Source organism: Coenobita brevimanus, chromosome 55, assembly GCF_032717465.1.
Source record: "Coenobita brevimanus isolate Jiangsu-jjx chromosome 55, ASM3271746v2, whole genome shotgun sequence".
NCBI lineage: Eukaryota > Metazoa > Arthropoda > Malacostraca > Decapoda > Coenobitidae > Coenobita > Coenobita brevimanus.
Genome location: NC_137008.1, coordinates 53,046,612 through 53,058,790, shown reverse-complemented (window position 1 = coordinate 53,058,790; position 12,179 = coordinate 53,046,612). Strand labels below are relative to the sequence as shown.

Here is a 12,179-nt window from a genome sequence, read left to right as displayed (position 1 = left end):
GACCACTTCATTAAGATGACGTCTTACTACCAAATGATTAAACTGTACTCAGTTAAGGGCATAACCTGTTTTAATAATGGGGCTAATGAAGACTGTATTTAACCTCTCCAATTCAGGTCTTACAGTGCAGGGAGGGAGAGGGAGAGAGAAAAAAAAAAGTCTGGTAAAGCATTAAAAAAGACGTCATCATAGTGAGAGGGTTAAACCACACATTTATCATACCAAATAACACCATTAACTTGGGTTAGAAGTGACATCTTTATTAAGGCATTATTAAAGGTAAAAATGACAGGGTGTTTAACAAACTGGACACAATGAACTAAAAAAACTGTTATGTATCATTACAAACGCCCTCCCAAAAAATCACAGGTATAATGACAGTGCACAGGTAAACAACAGATGATGCTAGCAAACAGTTAGTTCATTAGGGTACTACAGAGCTTACTTGAAAAATTGGAACACTAAAATACAAATCATTTATCCATTACTGAACATATTAATTAACACTTATTAATCACTTCATGAACATTAACAGCCACATAACCAAACTTATGAGGAAAAACATTTCTGTTCCTCATCGTCACCATAATGCAGCATTCCATGCTCAACATCTAGCCCAGATCCATATCACAGCTATAACCTTATTTAGGACCTGAATGTGACTGGCATGTCCATGTTACATTACTGACCCTATCATTTCCAAGAGCTACATATCTTCCCTTCGCCAATAATTCAACCTGCCTTCATGGACTGATAATGTGACTTCCAAAATTATAATAATTTTTCTCCATAAAGTTAGTTCTCATTTTAATGATTAATGGTCACACTGCAAGTGATACAATAAGATCAGTAAACCTATAGGAGTCAAGCCATCAGCAAATCAAAACGAAAGCCTCCTACCTTCTGCTTCTTGTCCAGCTTGAGTCTCTCTGTCTCCTGAGTCATCTCCTCCCGCCACAAGTTGAAGAAGTAGGAGGGGTCAGTGTAGAACTTGAGTCCATCTTTTCCATCATCCCTAATGGAAAACTGAGTATTTGTTTGCGTTTCTATACAGCATAAATGTTACTCAGCATTTACTTTTTCCATACAAAGTTCTTTCATCATTACCACTGGCATCCTAGCTTCTTTTTCCCACCCAAAGATGAGGTGAGGTGAGGACTAGATAGCAAGAGAATGAGAAGAACTAAAAACAGGAAAATCTAATTGAAAGCATGTTCATGAAATGGGCCACACTCATTTATTCACCATTTAAGCCCTAAGATTTCCAACTATGCTTCACAAGCATAACCATCCAAACATTTTTCATCATCATTCATGTTTATCACTTGCCTGTAAGGATTCAGCTGATGAAGAGGCGGAGGCTGTTCACAAGTCTGATAGGTTTCCAACATTGCAGCTGGAATGGTGTCTCGAGAAACAACTTGCTGATCAAATAACGTAGACGATTTGAATGCTTTACGCATGTGGATATCTTGTAGTGATACTGTAAAGGAAAAAAGTTTCTTAATGATCAAAAGGCAACTCACAGGTTTATCTCAGACTATGTGCCTAACTAATAAAAATACTCACAATACTTTACAAAGACGATATCATCGTCAAACTTTATTGGTGGACAAAATATGTTCATAACAGGTTAAATTAGTGATGGCACACAGCACAGGTTATAGGTAAAATAAGTTATAATTATAAAAAGGTTCATAACACACTCACTATCTACCTCCCTCCCAATGGTCAGTCCTACAAAGCAAGTGATAAAATATGAATGTTGCCTTCACCATAGACAGTGCAACATTTAAAGGCTCAAAGGTAAGGATATTTTGCAACCTCTACCCCCCAAAAAATCTTATTTTTAAAAACTGAAAAAAATGAGATGATCAGAAACTTTTGCTTGTGCAATTTATTTCTCTTGATAGAATATACATTCATGTATGGGAAACTTTAAATGAGTACAGGACTTCTGTTGTTGTTGCTTAACCCCAGTCTATTTGGCCCAGCAGACCCGTCGACCATACACAGGCAACTGCTGTGACCATCCTACAAGTACTGCTCAGTTCAAACACTGTGTAGGGATCCAGGGTACCCTCCCCCCCCCTTCTGGTAGGAGGCACCTCACCAAGGTCAAACCAGGATCCTTCTCACAGCAAAGTGCAGGGAAATATTAGGTGGTCTGGTTCCCAGGTGGACATTGCAGCTACTTCACCAAGGGTGCAAAGCATCACCAGCTCCTCATCAGTGCCTGTACAGACTTATTAATAAGTGCTGTGAAACTGTCTAATATGCACAGCATTAACTGCTGAATTAATGATCATCTTTCATCATCAGCATCGAATCCTGTGTTGCCCCATGAGGAGCGTAGAATCCCAGGGCTTGGCAAGTTGGTCCTGGCATTGAGATGAGAGTGACCAGCCTTACACATCCCTGAGTGGCATTATGTGAGCAATAAACCCCAACACCCCTTGGATATAAACTTGCACAGTCTCAACCTGACTGGAATGCCTTAATTACCCACTAAACCACCAGGCCTCATAATTATGTTATATGGTTAACACCCAGCATAGTAAATAGTTTCCTGATGTACAGGAAACCATTTGGACTGTCACTCAGTGTAGAGTTACCTGTAGACAGGAGGAGGAGGAAAGAATGAGGGAAAGAAAGACAGAAGAGAAAGGAAGGAAAGAAGAAAGAAAGAGAGGAAAGGGCAGTCACCCAAGAGCAGAACTACACTGAGTGGATGGTGAGTGCCCCCATCTACCCCCCACCCCAAAAAAAATCCATTTATCCATCCATCATCCAATCCTACACTGCCCCATGAGGAGCGTACGAGCCTGGGGCTAGGCAGTTGGTCCTGACATTTAAAAAAAAAAAAAAAAAACTCATGATAACTGGGTGCAGAAGGTGAGAGGTGTGAACACTGAGGGTAGGGCTGTGAGAGGCAGACCAAAAAAGACCTGGGATGATGTCATGGAGTGTGACCTTACAGATAAGAGGCTGAACAGGGATGCTGCCAGACATCATGGGGCATTGAGAGCCACCATTAGGTGTCCAAGACCGGTGCAAGCAAGCATCCTAAAGCCTTTCTAAACGATACGAAACAATACGATTGCTAATTACGCAACATTTCAAAGAAAATCCTTACCTTCTTCCACATTGCTGTCTAAATTCTTTACTTTAACTGAAAGCTTGTCCACCCTCCCTTGCAAAGAAACAGTACGATTAAGGATGGACGTTGACTCTGCTATCATTTCTCCAAACAAATCTTCAGCATGTCTTGATAATGATGACAGCTGAAATGGAAGACACATGTCGGATGAAATGTTATTTAAATCAATAAGCTTGGGACAATGAACATTAAGTTACTTTTCCCACAAAATTAATAGAAATCTAAAATGAGCACATCTAATGAGAGAAAAATGCATCAGTCACTGCTACTCAATAACACTGTATAATCAGTCACATTTCATATGGTGTACAATGAAAAAGCATTAAAAAGGTGTTGGGTATGTGTGCTCTTCTGAAATGGAGAAACATAATAAAATTACTTACATTTCCAACATTCCACAGCAGAGAGAACACTGGAGGGGGGGAACTGCCATACAGAACTATCACTTCAGGTATCAAAATGAACTGTATATATTTTATTTGAAAAGACACTCTCTATCAGTATGACCAATTCAAAAACTACATAATTTATCATCATCATATCAATCTCATTGTTGGAAGGACACAAGTCAAGAGTGAGAGCAGTGGAAATGAGTTATTTAAGAGGAGCCTGTGGAGTCACGTGGAGAGACAGGCTGACGAATGAGGATATAAAGGAGCGTTGTGGTGTGGATGTGGATGTGATAGGAAGCGTTATGAGGAACACACTGAGGTGGTTTGGCCAAGTGGAGAGGATGGAGGGTGAAAGACTGACGAAGAGAGTGTATGTGAGTGAGGTGGAGGGGGGAAGAGGGAGGGGGAGGCCGAGGATGAGATGGAGGGATGGGGTGGAGAGGTATATGAGAGAGGGGGGTGTGAGTTGGGAGCAGGGCAGTGAAATGGCGGGGGACAGGGCGACTTGGAGGCAATTTGTTTGTGGCCACCCCAAACGGGATTGAGGCGTCTGGCAATAGATAGATAGATAGAGATATCAATCTCATCCTCTGTAAAGTGGTGGGAACGTAAGAAAATCTTCTGGAAAGAGGTAACGAGAGTTAGACAGGGTGCCAAAGAAGTTAGTTGGGGAGTGAAAGAAAAAAATGGTAGATTACTAGTGGAGAAGGGAGAAAAGGTGAGCAGATGGAGGGAACACTTTAAGGAATTGCTGAATACCGAGAATGAAAGTAATGCAAGTATAAGTGGCTGGGGAATGGCTGGGAGAAGGAGGGATGTGAGAGGAGAGGAAGAAATCAGTAAGATGGAAGTTGTGGAAGCATTCAAGAAAGTTAAAATGGGGAATGCCCCAGGAATTGATGGAGTATGTGGTGAAATGCTGAAGTATGGGGGAAAGATAGTAACAGAATGGATGTGGAAGATGTGCAGATTGGCCTGGGAGGAAGGCAGAGTCCCAGAGGACTGGAAGTCAGGTATAATTATTCCCCTGTACAAAGGAAAAGGGGAAAAAGAAGTGTGTGGTAATCATAAAGGCATTTGCCTTCTTAGGGTAACAGGAAAAGTATATGGTGGGATACTTATTGATAAAGTTTAGGAAATAACAGAGGAATTAATTGGAAAAGAACAGGGAGGTTTTATGAAGGGAAGAGGTTGTGTAGATCAGATATTCATTCTTAGATCTTTAGTGGAAAAGTTTCTAAAGAAGGGAAAGGAGTTGTACATTGCCTTTACGGATTTGGAGAAAGCATATGACAGGGTGGATGGACAAGAATTGTGGAAAGTATTAATATAATGTGGTAGGTGGGGGCGCTCACCATCCACTCACTCAATGTAGTGCTGCTCTCAGGTGTCTGCCCTGTCCTCTCCTCCATCCTTCTTTCCTTCCATCTTCTTCTATCTTTCTTTCCTACATTCTTTCCTCGTCCTTCTGCCTACGGGTGCCTTTACACTCCCTCTTCTGTCTTTTATTCCTTCATTCTTTCCTCTTCCTTCTGCCTATGGGTGACTCTACACTGAGTGACACGCCAAATGGTTTCCTGTACACCAGGAAACCATTTACTACGCTGGGTGGTAACCATATAACCAAATTTTGGAGCCTGGTGGTTTAGTGGGTAATTATTGTGCTTCAATCGGATTGAGCCCGTGAAGGCTTATATCCATGGGGTGGTTGGGGTTTATTGCTCAAGTAATGCCACTCAGGGATGAGTCAGGTTGGTCACTCTCATCTTAAATGTCAGGACCAACTGCCTAGCCCCGGGCTCCTACGCTCCTCATGGGGCAATGTAGGATTGGATGATGGATGGATGGATGGATTAAGAATATATAGAGTGGATGGGAAGTTGTTGAAGGCTGTGAAGAGTATGTATGAGGGTGCTAAGGATGCAGTGCGTGTGGATAGCGAACTGAGTGAATTTTTCTATTTGAAGGCTGGATTGAAACAAGGATGTGTCATGTCTCCATGGCTCTTCAATCTGTATATGGATGAGGTTACAAAAGAGATACAAGTTAGGGCAGCGGATGTTGAAGCGGCCCTAGTGAGAGAGGGCAGTGTTTGGAAACTACCTGTGCTGTTGTTTGCAGATGATACTGTGTTGTTAAGTGAAGACAAGGGGGAGCTGCAAGGCTTGGTGGATGAGTTTGGGAGAGTGTGTAAGAAACGGAATCGAAAGGTGAATGTAGGGAAGAGTAATGTGATGGTCTTCGAGAGAAGTGAAGTCAGCGAATGTACAGTGAGGTTGGATGAGGAGGAAATGGAAAATGTGAGTGCGTTTAAGTTTTTGGGTAGTGTGATGAGTAAGGATGGAAGTTTAGAGGGTGAAGTGCTTGAAAGGGTACAACAGGGAAGAAAGGTTGCTGGTTCCTTGAAAGCAGTGGTAAGAAACAGGGAAGTGAGCAAGGAAGTGAAAAAGCTACTACATGACAGTATTGTGATACCAAGTCTAACGTATGGCAGTGAAGCTTGGACCTTGTTGAAGGGACAGAAGTCAAGAGTGAGCGCGGTGGAAATGAGTTATTCAAAAGGAGCACGTGGAGTCACATGGAGAGACAGACTGACAAATGAGGAAGGGAAGGAGAGTTGTGGGGTGAATGTGATAGGAACCATTAGGAGAAACACATTAAGGTAGTTTGGCCATGTGGAGAGGATGGAGAGTGAGAGACTAATGAGGAGAGTGTACATGAGTGAGGTGGAGGCCAAGGATGAGATGACAGGATGGAGTGGAGAGGTATATGAGAGAGGGGATATAAGCTAAGAGCAGGGCAATGAAATGGCGGGGGGGAGGGCGACATGGAGGAGATTTGTTTGTGGCCACCCCTTACGGGATTAATGCATCTGGCAATAGATATATAGATAGAGATGTCAATCTTTACTGCCAGTAACAGATAGGGTGATAACACTTATATAACTATAATATGAGGAGCTTGTTTTTTGTTACAAGGTTACTGATAGATGTTTGATAGGAAGCACACATTTGTGCAGTTTCCACCAAGTCTTGGAAAGTGACTGGCTGACTTGGCATCTGGTTGAGCTTGCAGTCCATGGAAAACTTTTGCTCTATCATGGCTGGTCCCAGTACAGCAGTTCCTTAAGCATGGCATCATTCTGACTAACTGGTTCTAAAAATGATAACACCCAACTCCATGGGAGCCCAAAACACAGGAGGGCAAGAGATTAGGCCACAAAGGGAATGAGATCATCCCATATCTTGGGCAGCATTATATATGAGAGAAAAGCCTCTGCCCACTTCTAAGATTAAAACCACAAAATGTGACTAGTTACACATATCCATCTCGGACTTGAGTGTTCTGCCATCAGATCACATACAGTAGGTATCTCTGTGTATGTTAATACCTCCATATACTGGCACAAATGCTGTAGTCTTCCCAATAACATGTAAGAATCTATCAATATCAACAGTTATTATGGGTTAGGTGTTCGATCTGGTGTTATGATGCATGAAATACTTAACTCAATGATCTTTCACTGCATGAAGAATACATAAATGATCTTCCACTATATGAAAGCTGATTAGCAATGAAATCTCTGGTATGGGCAGAGTGATAAAAACAGTAAAACATTTTAGTATATAGCAATCACTGTACTGACTATGAAGTGAAAAGATGGTTAAAAAAAAAAAAATGTGATGAGATGTATGCTGTTCTGACAATACTGGCAGAGAGACATAAAGGTTTGGTGACTAATAATGATCATGAGTGAGGTACAGACCTGAGTAATAAGGTTGGCTAGGGTGAGGTTAGTGAAGGACTCAAGGTCTTGCGGCTGGTAGGTTGCAGGGAGGAGTGCAGGGTAGACACGGCCACTCTCGTCCGTGACCCACTCCTCCACCAGAGGCACCCGTGACACATGCTCTGGCGATACTACACGCTTCAGCAGAGGCATCTTGTCCTACCCGCACCACTGTAAAAAAAATAGTGATGTAAACAATATGAAAAACAAAAACTAACCTTGTCACTCTAGTACCAATAATACTATTTGTAGGAATATCTGTGGATTTTGTGAATAGGCAAGAGAAATTGCCTCATAACTGTATATGTTCATTCAATAACTGTGAAAGGCTATGTACATGCTTCTATGTGTCAACCTTGTTCACCACATCTCAACTGCTATAGTGTTTTGACATGTCTCTCTAACAAACATGTTCACTTTTCGTACCAATATGAAAGAGCCAAAGAACATGGTCCTTTTGTGCTTTCTTCACTTCCAATCCAAATGCTTTCTTCACTTCCAATCCAAACCAAACTTAAAAAAACTAACAAGTACAGAATTCAAGTCTTCAAATAACCCTTATAAATACTGAGTCTAATTAACTGTACTTCCTCCAGTTTTTGGGAGGATGGACAGTGGTAGAGGAGAAAAAGAATCTTCAAATGGGTAACAGAGGGTACATCAGTCATCAAAATTAACCATAATATATTCCAGATCAGTTTACCAACAATAAAAATAGGCAACATGTGTCAGAACTGAAAAAGATTTTTTGTTACATCACAGACAGAAACATGCAGTGTCAACATTGTACAAAAGTTCTTCATATGTTTGGTTACAGAGGTGATCATACTGCACCCCTGCAACTCAGGTTGCAAGACAGTTGACTCAAGGGTACAAACTCAGTGACTCAGAAAGGAAAACAGAAGACTAAGTCGTGTGAGAAGAGCCTATGAAATGTGAAGTGGTTGAAGTTTAGGGTTATAAGGTTGGGGAACATGAAGCAAAGGGAGAGATTCAATACAGTTAAAGGAGGGCAGCTGTCCTTCTGTAATATAACATTCTCCATGGGGGGGTTAGAAGGGAACTTGGGGACACTAAATACTGGTGCCAATGCAGGGACGCATCCCTCTCCAGCCCTCACAATAGTTAACGAAGTGTATGAAACAGGATAATGTATGCATGGACAGACAACAGAATCATTCACTTGGAGATGGAAAAATTACAGAGCAGTGGGAGACAGGAAGGCAAACAAGTGAAGAAGACCAACACAGACACCTAAAATATCCACATCAATTATCCAATTTGTCCCATCATCTGCCGTAATGTAACACCCAAACATGTTGGGAAAGAGGTATGTAAGTAAATTATGCATCCCAGAAATTAATGTAAATTTCTGAAACAACCAACAATAATATTAAGCCCTTCCATCTAATGGCATACAGTATTTCACATTTCACTATTTTTACCAATCACCAAACAAACATTATCAAAGCCTCTACAACAATATCCCACCTCCCAGTATTCCAACACTAGCAATGAAGAAACACCTACATACTCACTTAACACACAGGGCAATACAACACCTCAATCATAACACCATACTACAAGCTACCCCCTCCTCACATCTACCCATCGGGGATGTCCCTATATATAGATGATCAAGTTCACCTAGCTAAGGTAAGAACAAGATTTCACCCAGTCCTGCTCAGTTACCAGCTTAGATTTAGGTTGGATGGAGTCACAGATGGCATGTGCCCATCTTGCTGAATAGGCCCACACAACATAACACACATATAAAGGAGAACTGCACTGCACAGCACATGCCACACTAAGACTCAAACCCATCAACGGTGAAGGTAACCTGTGGGACAACCCCATACAAGAGGTCGCTTACCTGTGGTCGACAAGTCTGCCTGATCAGACTAGGGTTGGGCAAACAATAATTCTTTCTACTGCCAATTATATTTAATCCATCAGATTTCTAGTGATGTAGGAGTAAATAAAGGCTAAATATAACCCCTCCAGTCAAAAAAGTCTCCTAAACTGAAAACAATCATTGGGGGATGGCTAGAATAAAAAATACATCACTCGACTGAAGAGGTTCAGAGAAAATGTGCCATAATTTGAAACATAAATGTAATTACTTCCCAATACTGTACAGTAAACCATAACACAGGCTTACTGCATGTTCTTAATGCTTATATTACAAAGATGAACCAACTGCCTAGCCCCGGGCTTCTACGCTCCTCATGGGGCAACGTAAGATTGGATGATGGATGAAAGCTAGCTCCTTATTCTTAACTAACACTCATAGGATGTATGGCTATTAGACATGATCACCCTGCATCCCACATTATATAATGCAGTCTGCAGTGATACAGAGAGGCGAGACATGTTCCATCTACATCACCAAAAATTGAGGGTTTGCCTACCTTTTCATGGTTTTAAGCTTTAAGCATCCTGGATCACGTTTCAGGTGACTTTGGAGATTTTGTAACACCTCTTCCATAGTGCTTAACTCAATATCCTCTTCCTTGTCACTGATGCAAATCATGTCAATATCAAAACAATATATTGGATAAGCAACATATAAGAGGATACCTCTGTACTTTAATATGAAAAACAAATCACACAGGAAGAGGTACTACAACACCTCCTATGCCACCCCCAATTTGACCCAGAGTTAAAAGGGCAAAACAAGAAGCTGTAGTACAGACTGCTTACCTGTGGCTATAGACAATAACTGGTGTGTGGCCAAACTGTGTGTGTTTGGCCGCCACGTTTATACCTGGGTGTCATGCGCCTCACTGCAGCCACCACCCTACCACCACGCTCCCTTCCTCATTGACCTCAACATTGTAGCTGCAACCAAAATATGCATATATATGGTATTTGTGATGTATATGAATGAGGGTGCTGTGTAGCAAAAATGAAATACTGTACAATGTATGGTACATCCTCAGTCTGAAGGTATTCTATCTATCTATCTATCTATAGATAGAATACCTTCAGACTGAGGATGTACCATACATTGTACAGTACTTCATTTTTGCTACGCAGCAAAGGTATTAATTACTGTAATTCCTAGTAACTACAGTACAGATACTCTCCTAATTATTTACCAGTTAATGCATTTGCCATGACAGCAGAAAGGATTCTTATGTAAAATGAAACAAAGCAAAAACTATAAAAAATAATAAGGTACTAAGAACCTATGAGATACATCAACATACTCTTCCATCATGTATGCTTAAATTTTAAGGATCACTGGAAAGCAAGCAAGTTTTAAAAAGTCTAGAGAAACAAAAATATTATTATATGTGACCTTTTGAGGTTGTATTTTATCAAATAAAGCTGAGTTTTCAGTACAATGAACCTATTTAAAACTGAGGCAACATTTAATTACAGAGTAGTATAAATACCAGCAAACTTGAGTGGAAGATGACATTTACAATCATAGGTACTGTACTGCTATGCTACCACTCATCAAGGTCACACACAATGGTGGGGCACAGCACTTCCTTCCCATAGGGAAGTAGGGGCAAGACTGTCAGAGGAAGCATTTCTCACCAACAGAAAATGAATACCTGGCAACATTCAACAAGTGCAAACCCCCTACTGTTCCCTCTTCGTGTATAAAACTGGTCCTTGTATACAGACTTAAAACATTATAATTGTCATATATCTAAGAGCTTACTCTTTGCCTTTTCACGACTGGCACTTGCTGTTCATGAGGTAAGCATCAGTGGTATGGCGAGGTGTGGCAAGTGCAGCTGTGGTAAGTGGGTAATAAGGATGTCGTGGCAGTCTCCCACCCTCACTCTCCATGCCCACTGCTGCACTTCTTTGCTTACACTTTCCACTTAATATCACCACTGTTCTATCACTATTTCATCATACAAGTATGTGTGATACAATACTCCACTTTTTAGAGAATATGATACTAATTATATCAAGATTACCTACTACTGTAGTACAACATACACTGGTATGTACCACACACTGTTACTATCTGCCCTTTTGTTTTATGAATGTTACTACCTGTAAAGCAAATTGAATGTTAAGAAATTTCCCTTTAAATAATGTGCACCATATACAATATTATAATGTACATCCCATACATAATGTATCCCTGCCATCCACCATATCTCATTCAAAATGGCTTATAGTTACCCCTAATTAAACCAATGAATACTGTCGCAGCTCACTCAAGAGGAAACCCACTCTGATAAGATGCAAGATAAAGAATGACGACATCATCATAATGCTATCCTTAGAGTCACTATGTTGACTGTAACACTGACTTAAGTGGAATTCAATCTAAAGCATACAATACGCATCAAGTATCCAATAAGGGTTCGCTACTCTTGAAACTTAAGAAAATAAAGCTCTTACCATAAAACAAACCACAGTAAAGGTTCAAGTAATTACATTCCCAAACTAACTGTATCTGTAGTGGCTACAATATTATAATGTACTTGTATTTCAGTTGCGTATGATGCACAATTTTACTCAACTGCAGTATTTGAAGGGACTATCAGTATATAAAATATAATAAGGTACTTTATAACACATTTTCTATACTGATTCATACCTTACTCCCTGACATATACAGTACTGCATCTTCGACTTTATTTCGATTCATATTAGCTTAATATGCTGGTGACCATTCTGAGCTGTCAACCATCACTCCTACACTCCTCCATCAGTCACAATGGTACCTACCAGCATAAGCTCAAGCATCCACTGTACAGACCTCAACAAAGTACTGTACAGTGAACAGAAATTTTCAGGCCATACAGTATTTGCTATATCTGATGCCCAGATATAACTCCTACTCTCTAGTGACTTGTATTAATGA

The 12,179-nt window shown here is 40.7% G+C and overlaps 1 protein-coding gene across 3 annotated transcripts in view; it reads right to left on the bottom strand.

Moving 5' to 3' along the window:
• Window positions 1-12,179, bottom strand: part of SCAR (wiskott-Aldrich syndrome protein family member 3 SCAR) — a 45,091-nt gene that overhangs the window by 24,227 nt on the left and 8,685 nt on the right. For all 3 annotated transcript variants that reach the window (XM_080273727.1, XM_080273728.1, XM_080273729.1), the window contains exons 2-6: window positions 10,043-10,180; window positions 7,319-7,510; window positions 3,137-3,284; window positions 1,330-1,483; window positions 901-1,015 (exon numbers count right to left, since the gene is read on the bottom strand). In XM_080273727.1, the coding sequence (XP_080129853.1) occupies window positions 901-1,015; window positions 1,330-1,483; window positions 3,137-3,284; window positions 7,319-7,492 (591 nt within the window). In that variant the 5' untranslated portion in view covers window positions 7,493-7,510; window positions 10,043-10,180. The remainder of the gene's footprint in view (window positions 1-900; window positions 1,016-1,329; window positions 1,484-3,136; window positions 3,285-7,318; window positions 7,511-10,042; window positions 10,181-12,179) is intronic.